This window comes from Schistocerca gregaria, chromosome 2 (assembly GCF_023897955.1).
Source record: "Schistocerca gregaria isolate iqSchGreg1 chromosome 2, iqSchGreg1.2, whole genome shotgun sequence".
Lineage (NCBI taxonomy): Eukaryota > Metazoa > Arthropoda > Insecta > Orthoptera > Acrididae > Schistocerca > Schistocerca gregaria.
This window is the reverse complement of record NC_064921.1, coordinates 592053134-592077155: the sequence shown is the minus strand read 5'-3', so window position 1 is coordinate 592077155 and position 24022 is coordinate 592053134. Positions and strand designations below refer to the sequence as shown.

General features: G+C 40.6%; 1 protein-coding gene across 3 annotated transcripts in view; it reads left to right on the top strand.

Moving 5' to 3' along the window:
- The window catches only part of LOC126334148 (cleavage and polyadenylation specificity factor subunit 1), a 382681-nt gene that overhangs the window by 260955 nt on the left and 97704 nt on the right, over positions 1–24022 (top strand). For all 3 annotated transcript variants that reach the window (XM_049996806.1, XM_049996803.1, XM_049996805.1), the window contains exon 15: positions 12870–13295. In XM_049996806.1, the coding sequence (XP_049852763.1) occupies positions 12870–13295 (426 nt within the window). The remainder of the gene's footprint in view (positions 1–12869; positions 13296–24022) is intronic.

Sequence of the window (24022 nt, the reverse complement as noted above, 5' to 3'; positions counted from 1 at the left end):
CCAACTCGCAAGGGGAAGGCCTCAGACATGGCCAACCGATTCGGCTCAAATTTGGCAGGTCGCTTGTGTACAATCTAAAGCGAAAGACACTTCAGATATTTTGGGTCAACACTCCAGAAATTTTGAGAAAATCACCCCTAAAGTTTATGACGAGCAATTGACTCAAAATTGGAGGGATCAATACATAATTCTAAATTCAGAATTTTTCATCATCAGGTATGGAGTCTGCAAACGTAAACTTTTTCGGAAATTGAGGAAAGAAACTTTTACAACTGCCGCTTCTGTACCCATATGGTAAACGCTTTTCGCTGATAGCGCAATGGCCAAGGTAACTTGCTGGGAATTGGAAAACCCAAGTTCGAATCTCGAAGAAACCTACCAGATATTATTCTTTTCGTTTGTATTTCTCCATATCTCAGTTGATAGGGATAGGAGGGTTAATAAGGTAAGTAAATCAATAAGGAATGATAATAATAAGGTAGGCAAACTGATTTCCCAAACGCCGTGAGTTAGTAAAGTATTAAACTTTTAAGCTTTGTCACATGAAAACAACTCCGAGTAAGAGTGCTGGGAATTCCTCACGAGGGATCACAGATAACCAACTGTGTGACACTTGGTTACTGCTAGGCATGGGGCAGAATGCATGCGGGCAGAGTTGTGTTGTCCTGGTTGCCTGTTTGTCATATCATATTTGTGAACCTGGAAGTGTGAAGGTGTCCAGCATGAGTCTTACAGAAGTAATTCGGAAAGAGTTGTTTTCCGTCATTAGGCTGCCGCGAACCTCGTGGGTACATGTAGTGATTTTTCCATCATTAATGTGCCTGAATGAAATACGTTTTGTGAATGAATACAGTGTTCTTCTGTAAGTAACATATGACGAGTACTGTATGTAGTTTGTAGAAATTAGCTCGTCTGTTTATGGCATAATAACTAGTTATTGTTTGTTGTGTCATATCTTTCAGGTGCACAATCTGAATAGTGAAGGATGTATACCCTTCGACTAGCGCTGTAATATATAGTTGGGAACTTGTCACAGATGATGGCAAGCGGGAAGTTACCGACACTGTGTTTTGCTTTGTAAAAGTGCTGCAAGATAGATACATTATCAATGCACTACCGGAAGCAGGCAGTTCTGTTTTCTTGGCATTCCAGATTGATAGGAGCAGCTATCGTTGAGCGATTTTTGAAGCTGATGAACGAAATGACTGAAGTACTATACTATGACTGAAGTACTATACTATGAAGACAAAGCAGAAGGTGATACAGTGGAAGATATCCTGATTAGTGAATCGCAAAATTGTCATAACACTTTGGAAATCTCCATGTCACTGGAAATACGTGCTTCATCTGTTCCTGATGAGTATTATGAACCGGTTACTAAACGATTGAACTACGGTGCTATACCCCTTGAAGTAAAAGTAAAGGTGGTAGTGTTAGCCAGGAATCATCCAAATTGGAACTTAACAAACACTGCAAAAGAATGGAGCAACATCAAATCTGAAAAGGAGGAAGGACTTGAAATTGTGGGAAAGTGATATCGTTAAAGGAGGTACAAGATACGACAAATACCAGACAATAAATAAGTGAACATACGACCAATTTGTCAAATCTCGTCGTAACGAGATTGTAACAATGAGAATAAATCAGGAGTGGGCTGCAGGTGCAGCACTTCAATATACAACTAACAAGGATTTTATGTTTGCTGCATCATTATCTTGGGCAAGAAATTTCAAATCTGACCATAAAATTCGTCAACAGCACGTCACTAACTACGTCTCTCATAAGGAGGTACAAAATATAGTAGATATACAGAAAGTGGAGGCTCTTTTCAGCACGAAAATGGCGTCACTTATGACCGGTTTTAATCGTGATTACGTGATCAACTCCGATCAGACAGGATGCGAGTATCAGGTGAACATTTGACGCACGTTGTTGCATAAGGGAGAAAAATGAACCCTTGTCGCAGTTGGTAGTAAAAACAAACTAACACATTTGTACACAGCGCAATATGCCATCACAGCCATTGGAAAAGTGTTGCCTAAGGTTTTCCTGTGTTTACAAGAAACTAAAGTTACATTTGGTCCTCGGGTTATACACTACTGGCCATTAAAATTGCTACACCAAGAAGAAATGCAGATGATAAACAGGTATTCATTGGACAAATATATTATTCTAGAACTGACATGTGATTACATTTTCACGCAGTTTGGGTGCATAGATCCTGATAAATCAGTACCCAGAACATCCACCTCTGGCCGTAATAACGGCCTTGATACGCTTGGGCATTGAGTCAGATGGAGCTTGGATGCCTTGTACAGGTACAGCTGCCCATGCAGCTTCAACAGGATACCACAGTTCATCAAGAGTAGTGACTGCCGTATTGTGACGAGCCAGTTGCTCGGCCGCCATTGACCAGATGTTTTTCAGTTGGTGAGAGATCTGGAAAATGTGCTGGCCAAGGCAGCAGTCAAACATTTTCTTTATTCAGAAAAGCCCGTACAGGACCTACAACATGTGGTCGTGCATTATTCTGCTGAAATGTAGGGCTTCACAGGGATCGAATGAAGGGTAGAGCCACGGGTCGTAACAAACCTGAAATGTAACGTCCACTGTTCAAAGTGCCGTCAATGCGATCAAGAGGTGACTGAGACGTGTAACCAATTGCATCCCATACCATTACGCTGGGTGATACGCCAGTATGGCGATGATGTATACACGCTTCCAATTTGCGTTCACCATGATGTTGCCAAACACGGATGGAACCATCATGATGCTGTAAACAGAACCTGGATTCATCCGAAAGAATGAGGTTTTGCCATTCGTGCATCCAGATTCGTCATTGAGTACACCAACGCAGGCGCTCCTGTCTGTGATGCAGCATCAAGGGTAACTGTAGCCATGGTCTCTGAGCTGATAGCCCATGCTGTTGCAAACGTTGTCGAACTGTTCGTGCAGATGGTTGTTGTCTTGCAAACGTCTGTTGACTCAGGGATCTAGACGTGGCTGCAAGATCTGTTACAGCCATGCGGATAAGATGCCTGTCATCTCGACTGCTAGTGATACGAGGCCATTGGGATCCAGCACGGCGATCCGCATTACCCTCCTGAACGGACCAATTCCATATTCTGCTAACAGTCATTGAAACTCCTATAGTATTTGAGAGTTGTAGCATCGTGTTTTAGTACCTGAATAGTGTAAATTCACGTAGTCTTCTGTTTTTGTTCTGAACGGCCAGTTTCAGTTCGTCACAGCCAGTGTGCTCCCTGCCGCCGTTGGATAAGCAGCTGCAGCAGCAAGTCTTATACTCTTAGCTCACTTATTTGTTGTTGTTGTTGTTGTGGTGGTATTCAATCCTGAGACAGGTTTGATGCAGCTCTCCATGCGACTCTTATCCTGTGCAAGCTTCTTCATCTCCCAGTACCTACTGCAACCTACATCCTTCAGAATCTGCTTAGTGTATTCATCTCTTGGTCTCCCTCTATGATTTTTACCCTCCACGCTGCCCTCCAATACTAAATTGGTGATCGGTTGATGCCTCAGAACATGTCTTACCAACCAATCCCTTCTTCTGGTCAAGTTGTGCCACAAACTTCTCTTCTCTCCAGTCCTATTCAATACTTCCTCATTAGTTATGTGATCTACCATATAATCTTCAGCATTCTTCTGCAGCACCACATTTCGAAAGCTTCTATTCTCTTCTTGTCCAGACTATTTATCGTCCATGATTCATTTCCATACATGACTACACTCCATACAAATACTTTCAGAAATGACTTCCCGACACTTAAATCTATACTCGATGTTAACAAATTTCTCTTCTTCAGAAACGCTTTCCTTACAATTGCCAGTCTACATTTTATATCCTCTCTACTTCGACCATCATCAGTTATTTTGCTCCCCAAATAGCAAAACTCCTTTACTACTTTAATTGTCTCATTTCCTAATCTAATTCCCTCAGCATCACCCGACTTAATTCGACTGCATTCCATTATCCTCGTTTTGCTTTGGTTGATGATCATCTTATATCCTCCTTTCAAGACGCTGTCCATTCCGTTCAACTGCTCTTCCAAGTCCTTTGCTGCCTCTGACAGAATTACAATGTCATCGGCGAACCTCGTAGTTTTTATTTCTTCTCCATGGATTTTAATACCTACTCCGAATTTTCCTTTTGTTTCCTTTACTGCTTGCTCAATATACAGATTGAATAACATCGGGGAGAGGCTACAACCCTGTCTCACTCCTTTCCCAACCACTGCTTCCCTTTCATGTCCTTCGACTCTTATAACTGCCATCTGGTTTCTGTACAAATTGTAAATAGCCTTTCGCTCCCTGTATTTTACCCCTGCCACTTTTAGAATTTGAAAGAGTATTCCAGTCAACATTGTCAAAAAGCTTTCTCTAAGTCTACAAATGCTAGAAACGTAGGTTTGTCTTTCCTTAATCTTTCTTCTAAGAGAAGTCGTAAGGTCAGTATTGCCTCAAGTGTTCCAGTATTTCTACGGAATCCAAGCTGATCTTCCCCGAGGTCAGCTTCTACCAGTTTTTTCATTCGTATGTAAAGAATTAGTGTTAGTATTTTGCAGCTGTGGCTTATTAAACTGATAGTTTGGTAATTTTCACATGTGTCAACGCCAGCTTTCTTTGGTATTGGAATTATTATATTCTTCTTGAAGTCTGAGGGTATTTCGCCTGTTTCATACATCTTGCTCACTAGATGGTAGAGTTTTGTCAGGACTGGCTCTCCCAAGGCCGTCAGTAGTTCCAATGGAATGTTGTCTACTCCGGGGTCCTTGTTTCGACTCAGTTCTTTCAGTGCTCTGTCAAACTCGTCACGCAGTATCACATCTCTCATTTCATCTTCATCTACATCCTCTTCCATTTCCATAATATTGTCCTCAAGTACATCGCCCTTGTATAGACCCTCTATATACTCCTTCCATTTTTCTGCTTTCCCTTCTTTGTTTAGAACCGGGTTTCCATCTGAGCTCTTTATGTTCATACAAGTGGTTCTCTTTTCTCCAAAGGTCTCTTTAATTTTCCTGTAGGCAGTATCTATCTTAACCCTAGTGAGATAAGCCTCTACATCCACACATTTGCCCTCTAGCCTTCCCTGCTTAGCCATTTTGCACTTCCTGTCGATCTCATTTTTGAGACGTTTATATGCCTTTTTGCCTGCTTCATTTACTGCGCTTTTATATTTTCTCCTTTCGTCAATTAAATTCAATATTTCTTCTGTTACCCAAGGGTTTCTACCAGCCCTCCTCTTTTTACGTATTTGATCCTCCGCTGCCTTCACTATTTCATCCCTCAAAGCTACCCATTCCTCTTCTACTGTATTTCTTTCCCCCATTCCTGTCAATTGTTCCCTTATGCTCTCCCTGAAACTCTGTACAACCTCTGGTTCTTTCAGTTTATCCAGGTCCAATCTCCTTAAATTCCCACCTTTTTGCAGTTTCTTCAATTTTAATCTGCAGTTCATAACCAATAGATTGTGGTCAGAGTCCACATCTGCCCCTGGAAATGTCTTACAATTTAAAACCTGGTTCCTAAATCTCTGTCTTACCATTATATAATCTATCTGATACCTTTTAGTATCTCCAGGATTCTTCCATGTATACAACCTGCTTTCATGATTCTTAAACCAAGTGTTAGCTATGATTAAGTTGTGCTCTGTGCAAAATTCTACCAGGCGGCTTCCTCTTTCATTTCTCTGCCCCAATCCATATTCACCTACTACGTTTCCTTCTCTCCCTTTACCTACAACCGAATTCCAGTCACCCATGACTATTAAATTTTTTCTCCCTTCATTATCTGAATAATTTCTTTTATTTCATCATACATTTCTTCAATTTCTTAATCATCTGCAGAGCTAGTTGGCATGTAAACTTGTACTACTGTAGTAGGTGTGGGCTTCGTATCTATCTTGGCCACAATAATGCGTTCACTATGCTGTTTGTAGTAGCTTACACGCATTACTATTTTCCTATTCATTATTAAACCTACTCCTGCATTACCCCTATTTGATTTTGTGTTTATAACCCTGTAGTCACCCGACGAGAAGTCTTGTTCCTCCTGCCACCGAACTTCACTAATTCCCACTATATCTAACTTTAACCTATCCATTTCCCTTTTTAAATTTTCTAACCTACCTGCCCGATTAAGGGATCTGACATTCCACGCTCCGATCCGTAGAACGCCAGTTTTCTTTCTCCTGATAATGTCATCTTGAGTAGTCCCCGCCCGGAGATCCAAATGGGGGACTATTTTACCTCCAGAATATTTTACCCAAGAGGATGCCATCATCATTTAATCATACAGTAAAGCTGCATGTCCACGGGAAAAATTACGGCTGTAGTTTCCCCTTGCTTTCAGCCGTTCGCAGTACCAGCACAGCAAGGCCGTTTTGGTTGTTTTTACAGGGTCAGATCAGTCAATCATCCAGACTGTTGCCCTTGCAAACTACTGAAAAGGCTGCTGCCCCTCTTCAGGAACCACACGTTTGTCTGGCCTCTCAACAGATACCCCTCCGTTGTGGTTGCACCTACGGTACGGCTATCTGTATCGCTGAGGCACGCAAGCCTCCCCACCAACGGCAGGGTCCATGTTTCATGGGGGGGACTTATTTGTTACATAGTTTAATTCTTAATTTCTTTGCGTGTTTTTGGTACTTGCATTGTTTAATTCATAAATTTCGAGCGTATTACAGTATTTGAGAGTTGTAGCATCGCGTTTTAGTACCTGAATAGTGTAAAATCGCGTAGTCTGCTTCCGCCGCCGAGCAGTGTATCAGCAGTGTGCAAGTAGCAGCATTACTGCATTTACTAGGCAATCTTGTATTTTAATAACCATTTAACTTTTGTGTCGAATTGTTTATGCTCTCTGTAGATTAGTTCAGACGTTCTTTGCACAACAGTTTTTAGCATGGATAAGGACTGCAACTGCTGTGTTTGGATGCAGGCTGAATTGGCATCCCTTCGCTCCCAGCCTAAGGCAGTGTTGGCTTCGGTCACACAGCTTGAGGCAGTTGCCAATGGGCATCACTGTGGGGATCCGGATTGGGGTTTGTTGGGGACAGCCAGCTCATCCCACGCATTCCCCGATCGGACTACGACTGCGGGTGCCTGGGATACTGCCCACATTGAGGCTGACCCCTCACCTGTGGTAGAGTGGAAGGTCGTCTCGAGGTGTGGCAGGAGGCGAAAGACATTCCAGAAGGTTGAACAGAAGGCCTCTCCAGTTTGTCTGACGAAACGGTTTCAGGCTCTGTCTCAGGCTGATACTGATCTCAGGCCTGACTTGGCTGCTTGTCCTGTTCCAGAGGTTGCCCCCTCAGTCTGCAAGATCCAGGCAGTCCCAGAGGGTGGGCTTACTGGTAGATGGGAGCTCCAATGCCAGGCATGTAATGGGGTCCCTTAGGGATATGGCAGCATGAGAGGGGAAGAAAAGCAATGTGCACTCCATGTGCATACCAGGGGGGAGTCATTCCAGATGTGGAGAGGATCCTTCCAGATGCCATGAAGGGTACAGGGTGCACCCATCTGCAGGTAGTCGCTCATGTCGGCACCAATGATGTGTGTCGCTATGGATCGGAGGAAATCCTCTCTGGCTTCTGGCGGCTATCTGATTTGGTGAAGACTGCCAGTCTCGCTAGCGGGATGAAAGCAGAGCTCACCACCTGCAGCATCGTCGACAGGACTGACTGCGGACCTTTGGTAGAGAGCCGAGTGGAGGGTCTGAATCAGAGGCTGAGACGGTTCTGTGACCGTGTGGGCTGCAGATTCCTCGACTTGCGCCATAGGGTGGTGGGGTTCGGGTTTCGCTGGATAGGTCAGCAGTCCACTACACGCAGCAAGCGGCTACACGGGTAGCAGGGGTTGTGTGGCGTGGACTGGGCGGTTTTTTAGGTTAGATGGCCTCGAGCAAGTACAGAAAGAGCAACAGCCTCAAAGGGTGCGGGGCAAAGTCAGGACATGCGGGGACCAAGCAGCAATCGGTATTGTAATTGTAAACTGTCGAAGCTGCATTGGTAAGGTACCGGAACTTCAAGCGCTGATAGAAAGCACCGAAGCTGAAATCGTTATAGGTACAGAAAGCTGGCTGAAGCCAGAGATAAATTCTGCCGAAATTTTTACAAAGGCACAGACAGTGTTTAGAAAGGATAAATTGCATGCAACTGGTGGTGGCATGTTTGTCGCTGTTAGTAGTAGTTTATCCTGTAGTAGTGAAGTAGAAGTGGATAGTTCCTGTGAATTATTATGGGTGGAGGTTACACTCAACAACTGAGCTAGGTTAATAATTGGCTCCTTTTACCAACCTCCCGACTCAGCAGCATTAGTGGCAGAACAACTGAGAGAAAATTGGGAATACATTTCACATAAATTTGCTCAGCATGTTACAGTCTTAGGCAGAGATTTCAATTTACCAGATATAGGCTGGGACACTCAGATGTTTAGGACCGGTGGTAGGGACAGAGCATCGAGAGACATTATACTGAGTGCACTATCTGAAAATTACCTCGAGCAATTAAACAGAGAACCGACTCGTGGAGATAACATCTTGGACCTACTGATAACAAACAGACCCGAACTTTTCGACTCTGTAAGCACAGAACAGGGAATCAGTGATCATAAGGCCGATGCAGCATCCCTGAATATGGAAGTAAATAGGAAAATAAAAAAAGGGAGGAAGGTGTATCTGTTTAGCAAGAGTAAAAGAAGGCAGATTTCAGACTACATAACAGATCACAACGAAAATTTCTGTTCCGACACTGACAGTGTTGAGTGTTTATGGAAAAAGTTCAAGGCAATTGTAAAATGCATTTTAGACAGGTACGTGCCAAGTCAAATTGTGAGGGACGGGAAAATCCCACCGTGGTTCAACAACAAAGTTAGGAAACTACTGCGAAAGGAAAGAGAGCTTCACTCCAAGTTTAAACACATCCAAAACCTCTCAGACAAACAGAAGCTAAACAATGTCAAAGTTAGCGTAAGGAGGGCTATGTGTGAAGCGTTCAGTGAATTCGAAAGTAAAATTCTATGTATCGACTTGACAGAAATTCCTAGGAAGTTCTGGTCATACGTTAAATCAGTAAGTGGCTCGAAACAGCATATCCAGACACTCTGGGATGATGATGGCATTGAAACAGAGGATGACATGCATAAAGCTGAAATACTAAATACCTTTTTCCAAAGCTGTTTCACAGAGGAAGACTGCACTGCAGTTCCTTCTATAAATCCTCGCACAAACGAAAAAATGGCTGACATCGAAATAAGTGTCCAAGCAATAGAAAAGCAACTGGAATCACTCAACAGAGGAAAGTACACTGGACCTGATGGGATACCAATTCGATTCTACACAGAGTACGCGAAAGAACTTGTCCCCCTTCTAACAGCCGTGTACTGCAAGTCTCTAGAGGACTGGAAGGTTCCAAATGATTGGAAAATAGCACAGGTAGTCCCATTCTTCAAGAAGGGTTGTCGAGCAGATGCGCAAAACTATGGACGTATATCTCTGACGTCGATCTGTTGTAGAATTTTAGAACATGTTTTTTGTTCGAGCAACATGTCGTTTTTGGAAACCCAGAATCTACTCTGTAGGAGTCAACATGGGTTCCAGAAACTGCGATCATGTGAGACCCAACTCGCTTTATTTGTTCAGAAAATATTAGATACAGGCTCCCAGGTAGATGCTATTTTCATTGACTTCTGGAAGGCGTTTGATACAGTTCTGTACTGTCGCTTGATAAACAAAGTAAGAACCTACGGAATATCAGACCAGCTGTGTGGCTGGATTGAAGAGTTTTTAGCAAACAGAACACAGCATTTTGTTATCAATGGAGAGACGTCTACAGACGTTAAAGTAACCTCTGGCGTGCCACAGGGGAGTCTTATGAGACTATTGCTTTTCACAACATATATAAATGACCTAGTAGATAGTGTCGGAAGTTCCATGCGGCTTTTCGCAGATGATGCTGTAGTATACTGAGAAGTTGCAGCATTAGAAAATTGTAGCGAAATGCAGGAAGATCTGCAACAGATAGGCACTTGGTGCAGGGAGTGGCAACTGACCCTTAACATAGTCAAATGTAATGTATTGCAAATACATAGAAAGAAGATTCCTTTATTGTATGATTATATGATAGCGGAACAAACACTGGTAGCAGTTACTTCTGTAAAATATCTGGGAGTATGCGTGCGGAACGATTTGAAGTGGAATGATCACATAAAATTAATTGTTGGTACGGCGGGTACCAGGTTGAGATTCATTGGGAGAGTCCTTAGAAAATGTAGTCCATCAACAGAGGAGTGTGGGATCCGCACCAGATTGGGTTGATGGAGGAGATAGAGAAGATCCAAAGAAGAGCGGCACGTTTCGTCACAGGGTTATTTGGTAACCATGATAGCGTTACGGAGATGTTTAGCAAACTCAAGTAGCAGACTCTGCAAGAGAGGCGCTCTGCATCACGGTGTAGCTTGCTCGCCAGGTTTCGAGGGTGCATTTTTGGATGAGGTATCGAATATATTGCTTCCCCCTACTTATACCTTGCGAGGAGGTCACGAATGTAAAATTAGAGAGATTTGAGCGCCACGGAGGCTTTCCGACTGTTATTTTTCCTGCGAACCTTACGTGACTGGAACAGAAAAGGGAGGTAATGACAGTGGCACGTAAAGTGCCCTCCGCCACACACCGTTGGGTGGGTTGTGGAGTATTGATATAGATGTAGAACTCGACCAGTGTGAGCAGCAATGACGTGATATGATAAATCGTGATAAGCTACAATCCAACCTTGTCGGAAATGTGATGGTACCCATTTCCCCTTCTTACACGAGGCATCACAACAACATTTCACCTGGAAATGCCAGTCAACTGCTGTTTGTGTATGAGAAATCAGTTGGAGATTTTCCTCCTGTTAGCACATTGTAGGTGTTGCCTCCGGCGCCGGCCTTGCATGAAAGCTCTGAAAAGCTAATCATTTGCATATCACACCACCTTCTTCCTGTCAGTTAAATTTCGTGTCTGTAGCACTTCATCTTCGTGGTGTAGCAATTTTAATGACCAGTAGTCTATAAGAGGTCAATCGTTTAACCGACTCGTTGAAAATAGTTTACATTACCTACTCCAGATCCGGGAAACTGAGTAATGCGATTTACAGAACATTGCTTGAGAATGTTTTAAAACCATACTTTTTGATAACAAGTTTTGTCTAATATTGGATTCCTGGAGTGGACAAATTAATACTACAATATATGACACAATGTTTATAGATGGTGAAGGTCAGCCGACGTGCACAGTTAAAAGTAATAATGCCAAACTGCACGCCTGTGTGCCAGCCATGTGACGTTTATTTCTATTGCTGGGTTAAAAACTTTATTTCCAGGCTTCAGAATTGCAGTGTGCTTCTGGAAACCCAGTGGGAATTGCACAACCGCACGGATGCCATAACTATTCACAGCATAATTCATTACCAACTTTCAGTACCGATTTTTTAGGCAGTGATTCGTATGCTTTGTATGCATAAAAATTAATTCCCAAAAAAGATATATTTTTAAATGTAAACCATGTTTGTTTTCTGCCAACTCTTCGGAAGGGACAGTGTAGCTGTCAGAAGATTGCATTCATTAGATGTTCTTGGTGCCGTGAGTATATTTGTTTCAAATGTTTATATGACAAGAACTATCCATCTAGTTGTTCGAAGAAAAGTGAGGACATGTAACAGTGACTGGAAGAGCTGTTGTAAACTGACCTGGAGTAACATTTTAGTTGTTTACTATCTCAAGAGGTTCGAGAAATTTATTTGCCTACCTTATTATTATCATTCCTTATTGATTTACTTACATTATTAACCCTCCTATCCATATCAATTGAGATATGGAAAATTACAAACAAAAAGAACAACATCCGTGAGGTTTCTTCACATTTCGAACCTGGGTTCTCCAATTCCAAGCCAGTTACCTTGGCCATTGCGCTGTCAGTGCTGTCAGCGGAAAGCATTTTCCATGTGAGTACAGAAGCGACTGTTGTAAAAGTTTCTGACTTTGATTTCTGGAAAAGTATGTGTTTTTGGAGCCCATACATGATGATGAAAAATGCTCTATTTACAGTTATCTATCGATCCCACCAATTTTGAGTTGATTGCTCATCATAACCTTTAGGGGTGATTTTCTCAAAAACGGAGTCACTGTTTATACTCTTGGATACCTTTTCTGTACCATGGTTGCTACAATGAATTTTTTTTCCATTCCATTTTTGTGGGCCTCTTTGAGATTTTATACAGAGTGCCATGGGGAGAAGAAGAGTCAATACGTCAACTAATTTGTTCACACAAATGACACAAAAAGTCTTTTTTTTATTTTTTTAACCATGCTTTTAACTAACAAGATAGTACTCTGCAAAGTAAAATCAAGCGGAACTGATTCATAAGTGACAGTGCAACTAGTTATTCAGAACAACACCATCCATTGAGTGCATCTGTGTAGAATTGAAAAGTTGTGTCTAACAAATTTTCTCTTCCAGGAAAGAGCTGAAATTGAATGTGGTATCTGTCTTTTAACCACCCAAACAATAAAATGTTTAAATGGCAGTATGTCAAAAACTTTTATTTTTCTGAAGAAGGAAGTACAATAAATTTATTTGCCTTTAAATAGTGACTTGAAAAAAATGAAAAGTGGAAAAACTATACTTTTTTCGTAATCATAATTAATCTCAAGGCATGTTGCATTAAGAAAAATTCATAATAAATACAAAATAATAATAAATGAGGATATTGTAATGATGATGCGAGCGACATAAATTTAGTAGAAGAAAGTATAATGTGATTGATTTAACTACAGCTGTAATGCATAGTACTCTATTTGCACATTAATTTACAGGTGGAAAAAATATCTTCAAGAAGTGAAACCTTCATATTGGGTTTTCCTCGCGAGAGAAAATGGAAACCTGGAGATATACACATTGCCTGACTTCCGGTTAAGTTACGTTGTACGTAATTTTGGACAAGGCCTTCGTGTGCTGTCTGACAGCCTCGGAGCAGTGCCAACTCCGGTCACAGGTGGTGGTTCAGCTGGAACTGCAACAGAGAATGCATCACCAAGTGGTACATCCACACCAGGAGTAGATGCCATAGTTAGAGAAATCTTGGTAGTGGCACTAGGTCATCATGGCAGCCGTCCACTCCTGCTTGTCAGGCTTGATGATGAACTACTGTTGTATGAAGCGTACCGTTATCCCCGTGGCTATTTGAAGATGCGTTTCCGACGGATGCCACACAATGTTCTAGTGCATGAGAGGCGGTCTAGGTAAGTCTATGTACATTTCAATAAATTTTATGGTAGATTTCTTATGCACTGATAGTATGTAAAATCACATTCCTTTTTGGGGGAGGTAGAAGGGGTGAGATAAGGGGGAGTTTTGATTTGAAATGTACACATTCTTATATGTGTGTATTGCATGTAATAAGCTCATTGTAGCAACTGGAAAATTGCTGGTACTTCTTTTTATTATTTTCGTTGTTAAGTGCTGTCCCTATTTTATAAGAGAGACATCCAAAGATATAAAGAGTTTTTTTGGTGTATTTTTGAGTGCTGATTTCAGGTAACATCATATGCAGTTTTGACAAAAATGATGATATCTCTGAGGTATGCAAAATGTTATAATAATTCCAGTATTGTTTTGTGAAAGTTTGCAATGTAACCTGATACTAAAAGGTGTTTTCCTTTATATTTTACAATACAGCTACCTACATATTACTGTGATATTATAATATCGAGCCCTATATGTTTGTTTTACATACTGTTTCTCACTCAAACATAAGCAGTATGTGATCAACTGACTGATATCTATTTTTGCGAATTTTGTGGCTGCAAGAGCTTATATTAATTCTCCTGACTGCATCTGTTACATTTGTGGCAAGCTTTTAGTGAAATAGCAACAGTAGTCAATCTCAGACTTGATCAAAGAAGTATATTTTGTGTACTTTGGCGTAAAATTTGGGATTCAGAACAAGTCATAGGCCCCATGTTGAGTATGTTTAAGTTGTGAGGAAGGACTCTGCATTTGGTCTAAGCATTTAAGATGGGATCTTACTGTTTTGGGATGCCAGTAGTATCAATGGAGTTTTGAAATTTCAGTGATGAGTGTTACTTTTGAACACAGCTTTAAAACCTAAAAGGAAGTCTATTATCTGAACATTGTATCTTCATTGCCTCCTATGCATAATGGACCTGATATTCCTGTACTTGTGCAACCTGGTAGTCTTTATGATGTGTTTCCGCTTTTGGGAAACAAGACATACGATGGCTGTGATGAAGGTTGCGAAGTCAAGAACTGCCATGAGCCACAATTGTTTACACAATCCAAATTAAAGAATTTGACCACATACCTGTCACTCCTAAAAGATATTGCACAGGTGTTAGCCTCTAGACTGGAAATGAGCTTCTTGGTCTCTTTAGCCTCTTACTCTTGGTTCAGAAGTTCGATGTACCTGGTTTGATGCATATCTTTGGGATTTATAGATTGGAGACTTCAATTCTTCAAAAAGAAGTCTCAGTGCCATCCTTCTAAGGCAGGCTTGGAAAAGTGTATCTCACGGCACATTTCCAAAGTGTATCTCACGGCACATTTCCCTGCAGCAAGTGTGTAGGCCCCCTCCCCTCCAACCTCACCTGTCCTGTGCCGTCACGGCCCCATCACAGCCCTACTAGCCAATTGCTGGGATGATTGACAGACAGTGTGCATCGTGAACCTACCTTGTCCCTATATGTAAACATCATAGGATGTAATGTACTACAACTTTCAGTTTTACTTATCTGACTCATAATTTTATGCTTAATTTAACAAGATATTTAACTATTTAGGTTAGATTTATTTAATTTGAAGTTGACAAGTTCTTCACTGTCAATTTCAATTTGTGTTGTAGCAAACCAAAACTGATGTTTCAAGGACTCACTGTTTTATACTGAGCAGTTTTAATGTTTCTAGAATGAAATTTTCACTCTACAGCGGAGTGTGTGCTGATATGAAACTTCCTGGCAGATCAAAATTGTGTGCCGGACCGAGACTCGAACTCGGGACCTTTGCCTTTCGCGGGCAAGTGCTCTACCAACTGAGCTACCCAAGAACGACTCGCGCCCCATCCTCACAGCTTTACTTCTGCCAGTACCTCATCTCCTATCTTCCAAACTTTACAGAAGCTCTCCTGCGAACCTTGCAGAACCTGCGTTCCTGAAAGAAAGGATATTGCGGAGACATGGCTTAGCCACAGCAGGAGAGCTTCTGTAAAGTTTGGAAGATAGGTGACAAGGTACTGGCAGAAGTAAAGCTGTGAGGACGGGGCGTGAGTCGTGCTTGGGTAGCTCAGTTGGTAGAGCACTTGCCCGCGAAGGGCAAAGGTCCTGAGTTCGAGTCTCGGTTCGGCTCACAATTTTGATCTGCCAGGAAGTTTCAGTTTTAATGTTATTCATTAAAGAAAAAGTACGTTCACAAGTGTATGTTAATCTGAAAAAAGCTTTCATTTTAAGAGCAAAGTCTTCTAGTATTGGTTCTGATCTTGTGGATTGACTTCAAAAATTGCTGCATCTTTTTTTGTAAACTGCAGACTTCTTCTTGAACATCACTTTTTATCACTAGTCAATAGAATTCTTCTGGGTTTGAGGCCGCATTGTCATCTGTAAAATTCCGACATTTTGGTGACTGTTGCAAGGCGCCTTCCTCAGGGTGTAGTGCTAACTTCTGAATGAGCACTAGTTTGGATACTTACATACTATGGAGGAGTGGTGTCATTGGATGTGAGGGTGAGGAGGAAGGGTATTATGAGTTCATTTTATTGGTCTTTGCATTGCGTTTTGTCATTCGCGGAAATGGATGCTTTCCATTGGAGTTTCCTTTACTGCTTACCATTGGTGGAAATCGACAAATAGAAGAGTGAGCGGCGACTACAGCATAGAGTTGTTTACTAGCTGTCTAGTACCAACTAGGCCACATCAGCGCTCTGTGTACCCCCCACCGCTGTGGCCTACTGTGCACCTGTTGCTCTGCGAGAGCCGTCACAATTGGCAGCCAAGGTGCTGGAAGTCTGTACCCGTCTTCTCTATTCATATTGTTGGATTGCTTGGCTATTTATATAGCCTCTGTAACTTCCTCCTCAAACTAAACGGCTGTTTCACCAGTATGTGGGCCTCTCAATACTCGATCTTCATCCTGCACTGTTCCTGATGTTCTGCCACTGCTGATGTGTTGTATTGTTTGAGGTGGATATATCTCTCATGTTCAGTTATCCTTTTGCTTATTGGACGCCCAGTCTCACCTGTATACACCAGTCCACATTCGCACCCTATTTCATAAACTCCGGTGGCATGAAACTTATCAGTTATATCTTTCGTTGAGCCCAGAATGTCTTTTATTTTGTTGTTGCTGTGAAAAATCAGCTAAATGCCTGCCCGATGGAGAATTTTGCCCAGACATTCAATAACCCCTTGTACATATGGTAGCACAACGGTGTTCTGTGCTTTGTTCTGCATTTCCCTGTTGCCCTCCTCCTTCGGCACCATGGTTTTGTGTATCATCCTCATGTCGTAGCCATTAGCTCCAAAAATGGACCTGAGGTTCTGTAGTTCAGCTCGCAGGTTGCGTTCATCACTGATCCTGTAGGCTCTCTTAGTTAAAGTTTACAGGGCCAAATTCTTTTGCGGAGGATGGTGGTGTGGGATGCATGCAGGTAACTGTCTGTGTTGGTGAGCTTCCTATAAACTTCGTGTCCAAGCTTCCCCTCTGGCTTACGGCAATCTTCCACATCGAGAAAAAGCAATACGCCGTTCAAACACTTAAATAAAAATGACTGCTGCAGCTGGCGACAGAGGGGACCCATAGCTACACCATCCGTCTGCGTATAAAAATCCCCTTTCCACCTGAAATAGGTGGTTGTCAAACAGTGGCGCACTAGGTCGCAGGTATCAGGTGCCATGCATTCCTCTAAGATGTTCATGGTGTCCGTCATGGGTACATTTGTGAACAAAGACTTCACGTCAAAACTGACCATCAGACCCCTGTCCGATACATGCTTTTCTTTCAAAAGTGCTATAAAATGGCTGAGTCCTTGACAGATGAATCTGTATGGCTCACTAAACGTCTAAGCTTCGGAGCCAATTCTTTCACTAATTTGTATGTCGATGAGTTAATACTACTCACTGTTGGGCATAAAGGAAAGGCTTTTTTGTGGACTTTTGGTGACAACGGCCGCGGAAGCCTACATTTATGCTTCTAACACTAGTTTTCGTTGGATTGTTAAAGAAAATGATATCCAGCTCTAGATTTAAAAACACGTAAACGACTCTGAAATTCAGTGGAGACTTTACCAGTAATGCAAGTAAATTGTGAAAATTTTATGTCCACGTATTCTTGTTTCATTTCATAGCAACTCTGGAAATGAACAAATTTTCTTTGCTTAGTTGCAACATAAACAACACAAGTCTACACTGGAATCCATTAATATCCATAAGCATATCACAAACAATGCATCCCTTTCCTCGTAAATGCAAATTCAAATTATTTAAATGATTAGTAAAATCAGTTAGACATGCAAATTTTTTATGAGTGCAAAAAATAATGAGCTAAGCACTTTCTGATGCTCAGCCAATGATTTCGGAATGAATGAGTAAATCTCCTTATTCCGCATCAGCTTCTTCCAAAAAATGTTTAAATTTTCAGTGAGATGGTGATCGAATTCCTCCTCCTATTATATTAGCAATTTTCACATCTTTCATTGTGGACAGCATGCTGACACTTTTCCAACACCGTGCTTCCTGAAGTATAATTCAACAAAACGTAAAAAACAACTTGTTCTGTTTTTTATAACTGACCATTGAAGCCATTTTTTGCTTCTGAACATAACAGCTGCATCATTGGTGCAAATTGCAGAGTACTTTTTAAAACCAACAATTGTGTCAACTCACTTTTTAACATCCAGTCCTGTTGTTCTGAGCAACAGAAAAAGTGAGTGACTTTTCAAGTACCGAAAAGTCGCCCACTATTAGACGAATAAGATCAGTACTTTTGTTCACACACAAAGGATAATATCGACAGTTTGCAACTAAATTGTTTAGTTTCATTTTTATGCTATACCCCATATTGGGAACACGAGTTTTTACTGTGTTATATGACAAAACAACTGTTTTAATGTGTTAACCAGCATCATCATGATCAAATGCTTTTGCCATTTCTATTCCATATTCTTTTGCAAGTATGCCTTTGCTGAAGCATTTCTGATGGTGTGCTAATTTTAAACATAGCACGTATGACACACTTGAGCTCTTTTCCTTAAGATTTGATTGTTCAGGCAACTCTTGCATCTCTTTCTTTAACTTATCCTCTAAAGGGCTTCTTTTGTGATGAGAATAATGTCCATATGTTTCTTTATTGAATGTTGAGCAAGATTACTACATTTTTTCCAACTTGAGTATTTTTCACATATTAAACAGTGGAATTTTTCATTGGAATTATGCACAAAGAAACATTTAATCTCCCACTCTTTATTGAAAATGGAGTTTTCAGTATGCTTTAGTTTCAGCACCCTTGAGAACTGTAATAGAAAAATAACTTCAGTAATAACCACAATCAATCCCAGAATAATAGCCACAGCTATAACCAAAATGAAAACCTGAACGATAGTGCAATATTATTGAGAATAAATCTGAACAAAACACCAAGAGCATGTGGGCTAACAGAACAGTGGTGCCTCTTTGAAATTGGACTGCCAGCAAACATGTGGGAGCCTATGCTTGTGCTTTCAGGGATCAGTCAGGCTGCCCCATGTGATTGCTGACAAACAAACCACAGGCTGCAGTGAGACCATGATGTCACCATGTGAGTAGAGTTGGAAGGGGAAACAATCACTGGAGGGGAATGCACATGATCTGAGTGGTGCCAGGCCTTTGTAGATTACAGGAAAAAATGTGCTTCCATACCTCGTGGATGTTCAATACATTTGAAAAAGAAGTATGATTTTGTAGCAATTATGCTCAACAAGCTTAATTACAAAAAATATGAGTGGCCCATTAGGGCAAATTTGACAATAAAAGTGATCCTTCATCAACAGTGTGACTATACCAAGTAGTCCTGCTTCCTATGCAAATGGGACACTCTTGCAAAAGACAAACACTGGGCTGAGAAAATCTGGCCAATTAGAATACAAAAAAATGGAGGTGGGAAAATGAGCTATTTGATTCTTTGGTGAACATCCCCCCCCTCCCCCTCTCCTTAAAGAAAGAAAACAAAAGTTCTACCTTTATTTGAGACAACTTATTAAAACCTTACTATCCTTCTAAGTATGTAGAAAGTAAGTTACTGTGTATATCAGAAGCTGAGATGAAAGAAAGGCTTTTTGAAGCCCTGATGTTCATGAACTAATGAAGGATGAAACATTTGAAGACAAAATGAATGAAATTTGAAGGTCATTTTGAACATCCTTTAAACATGTGTCAACAAGTTTCTTGGAAAATGTCAAAATTTCAATTACAAGAATCTAATAAGAAACATGACGGGTAACTTCAGAGTATTTGGTGCCACAGTAAGCTTGATGCTGTACTTCTGGACTCTCAAGTCATCTATTTTCCAGAAAATCTTCAGTGATGTGAGAGAGGAACAGGGAGAAAGGTGCCATCATGACATTAAACAAACGGAGCAATACTATTGGGACCGACGGCATGTCAGCATGATAGCTGGGACTGCAAGAAGCTGCACAGGGAGTGTCGTCAGACAATGCACAGAAGAAAGTGCAGCAGAAATTTGTGTGGAAAAAGAAGAGACATTAAATTCTTTGCCTTTCTATTAGTCCTGAAGAACATAGTACTTCAGTATTATGTTAGGAGTGTCTTCTTTCACCATGTATTTTTAGTAAAGGTTTTCTGAATGTGTGTGTTTTCTGATATGGTAGCTGGAAAGTGTTAGGATTTGTGAACTTAAAAAAACATCAAGCTCACTTACAATGGTCTACAAATTTACAGTTTCAATTTTTTTGCTGATCATTTTATTTACTAGTAAAAAGAGGAATATTATTTATAAATGATACCTGATTCTGGTCTGCTGATTGAGTATTTGGAACCGTTGCCTTTCCACAGGTGAGTGCTGTGCCAATTGAGTTACACAAGCATGGCTTAAGTCCATCATCAGAGCTTTACATCTTCCAGTAATTTATCTCCTTGCCCACGAAAGACGGGGTCCAGCGCACAGTTTTAATCATCCAGGAAGTTTCATATCAGTGCACAAACTGCTGCAGAGTGAAAAATTCATTCTAGAAACAGCCCATAGGCTGTGAATAAACCATGTTGCTGCAGTAACCTTTCTTCCACTTGTGCTAGTCCTACAAGTTTCGCAGAAGAAGTTCTATGAAGGGTGAAAAGTAGGAGATGAGGTAAAAGTGGAAGTGAAGCTGTGGGGGTCGGTAGTGAGTTGTGCTTAGGCGGCTCAGTTGGTAGAGCACTAGCTCGGAAAGGGCAAAGGACTTGAACTGGAGTTCTGGCTCAGCACACAATTCTATCCTGCCTGAAAGTTTCAGTACTCTGTATTATTTTAAACACTTTTTTTCAATTGCTAATTCATCAACATCTCTAGTGTAGATTCACAGTGTGTGTGTGTGTGTGTGTATATGTGTGTGTGTGTGTGTGTGTGTGTGTGTGTGTGTGTGTGTGTGTGTGTTTAGCTAATTAGATCAGTGAAGGCACCAAGAGAAGAGAATTACACAAGCAAAAGTATCCAAGATTTAACCATAATCTGGAAATGAGATAATATTCCCTGTACAGGATACCTGTATGGTTATAGGACAAGTAAAATTTCAATCAAAAGACATTTGGCCTATTGCAGCATGAAATACGTAATTTAAAATTTCCTGAATCAAGGGATTCATGTTACTTTCTTAAAAAGGTGATCAAACATAACAAATCTCTCCAAGCTAAAAACGTTTAAAATGGATATGGTTCTTCGAGTTGCCATGCATAATTGACAGCATTGCAGCATACTCATGTGAGTTCTTTGAGTAGTCTTGTATGCTGTGAAAGATAAATTTAGAGGTTAGGTGAGTAACTTTTGGAGGCTGATGGGTTACACATTCTCTCTCTTTAATGTATTGCAGGCAAGTTCATGAAGTGGCTATGCTGCTCCTTCAAGAAATGTAACAAAAGGAACAGCTAGATGCTTAACATCGTCAATGAAAATGACATCTCCACCAGCTGAATCTCCACAAAGCCACATGATTGATTATAGTACCTTATCTCTGCACCTCTGGGCATTAAAAATATTTCCAAGAAAGATGTGTAGCTCTGTTCACTCTTCCAACATCCCTCCTTCCCATGCAAGGAGCCCATCATTACCAAACTGATCTATTTCCATGAGTCACTTGTAATTGCACTGGCTACCAGTTTCCATTTAGATGGATGCATGACAAAAATAATTCTGCAAAGTGAAATAGGCTTCATCACAAAGAGCACTGTTGTCCTTATGTAGCCCAGTTTCATTGTTTCTGTTACCATAAAATAAGGGCTGGTCTCTACACTTCTGTGAACAGTACAAGCATTTAGGACATTTGGCATGGAGAACAACTGCTGTTAGCCTTATTTTACAGCTTAGCTTGTTGGGAAATAGCGATTTCTATGACAGCTGTTAGGTCTGCAAGCAGTTGCCTTGCAATCACCAGATGATTTTATTGTGCAATTAAGAGTTAGTAACAGTAGAGTGGAATAAATTTTAGCCAACAATGTACTGGTACATGCTGAACATTTTGCCTATCTTGGAACTGCTACTGAAGCCGAAAAATGTCGCTTTATGGTAAATTCAACAATGCTGAAACTGCAGTCTGCATCTTACCTATTTAAAGTATATGAGCCTTGAAACTTACAGAAAAGGGTCCAAATGGCATCCTCGTGAAGTTTTATTGTTAAATTCAAAAAAGAGATCACTTTACTGACAACAGAATGTCAAATATGACACTATTTTCATTGCTTTTGAATCACTTACCCCTTCTATGCAATGCTTACTGCTGCCCTGTAAAGATAGATATCACAGCTGTGGTATGTTGGAAAGAATTGATCTCAGTTTACAGAGAATGTTAATGTTTTCAATTTATATTTTCCAGTTCCTGATTTGGATAATAGTGCAGGTCAGTATTGCAGATGAGTAGTAATTCATAGTCACGTAATAACTATTATTATAACGTACCCAGATGACTTGTCTGGCACAACAGTAATTTTGTTTAAGGGCCAGCATGTAAAGCTGTGATATAAATTCAAATAACAACATATGTCAACTGAATATCATCACTTTAATATAACATACCACAATACCCTCGACAATGTGAGCCTACCCTCGACAATGTGAGCCAGGCATTAAAGGCACCACAACTATACATTTATCAATGGGGAAGTTGCTGTCCTGCTTTGTATCTTATACTGGCTGTGATAAGACACCACTCCAAACACTAGTGGAATATGGAACAGATAACAATAGTGCCTTGTGATAACTAGTAGACTCCAATGCTATTCTGGTACAAGTATCAAAATCCCTACAATATTTCCTGAGATTAGCCTTCCTATACATACAGAGAAATATGACTGGCGACTTTTATTTATATGTTTGGAAGGAAAGTATATATGTAGCTTCTCGTAATAACAATTTTATGTGGCCCAATGGTTTGGTGCAAGAAGTGTTTCATTTGGACATTACTTTGGCAACTTCTGTGTTCCTAATTGGTTATTCAAGCAGGGAAGAGGGACAAGTTGTTTAATGTGGAATCCATGAATCTTAGCACCATTGACAGATGATGCTAGGTTACAAGGCTGACTAAAATTTTTTTGTGGTCTAACCAGAATCGATCTTGCGACCTGTTGCTATCCAGGCACACACTTTACCATTAGGTCACCATACCCAACACTGGTTTTTGTCAAGCTTCATTGCTCCTTTGAGCTGTTTCAGCTGTGATGCTAGATGGCACTGGTTTTGTTTTCACAGTGACCGGGGACTTTTAAGTCCTCATAATTCAGCCAAATTCCACAAAATACTTCAGAATTATACACACTTACATTACTCATAAATCAGTCCATTAGTCAAAACCAGATCAAAATCCCTAAAGTAGTTCCTGAGAATAGCATGAGCATACAGACAGAAAGCAATGACACAGGACTTCAATTTATATCTGTATAGATATATAAAGGAAAATGTTGTTAGTAAAAATCTCGAAAATTTCTTGAACAATTTACTTCATGTTTTTACATGATACTCCAATAAGCATTTGGATAGACATAGGGTATATATTTTTTATGCAACAGTGTACAAGTTTTATGTTAAAACCAACTGTGAGAAAGAAATTGCTGAGTGGTGCTGTATTGTGAAAGGTGCCATTTCATTCTCTGTCCCACAATCAGTTTTAACTATGATTAGCAGGACATGTAAACCCTTATGCAAAACATTTCTCCCATATATAATGTTTCTCCTGTACATATAGTTTCTCTGTATATACAACTTTAAACAAAAATTATGTACATAACAATGTACTGTTTGTTTTCCTCCTCCTCGTTGGTTTTAACAGAGAACCTGTATATTAGTAGAGTTGCATTTATGGTTTATTGGCTTATGTTTAGAATAATACCATGCAATCTGGATCATCGGAAGCTTTGTAATTCTACATGTTCACAAATTAAAACTATGTGAAATAATGTCATTAAAGCTACTATCCTCACAGATCCAGCAGCTGGAGAGGTCTCTCTCATACCCTGTATACCAATGATCCCAACTGATGTATCCATTCAGTTTCATTTGCAGTAAAAATAAAGAATGCTCAATGTCAGCCGTTCAGATACTTTGAAATTGATTTATGGTTTGTATGTTTTTCACATGGACAAAGGTATGTTGTCCTTTCATGAAAAAGTAGTTCAGAAAACCAGTTCACACTCCGACCACACAGTATCCAAAAAATGAAACATGTATATTTGACATTTCGCAATTGTATTGCATACAAGAAATTTACAAAAATCTGAAAGCAGTA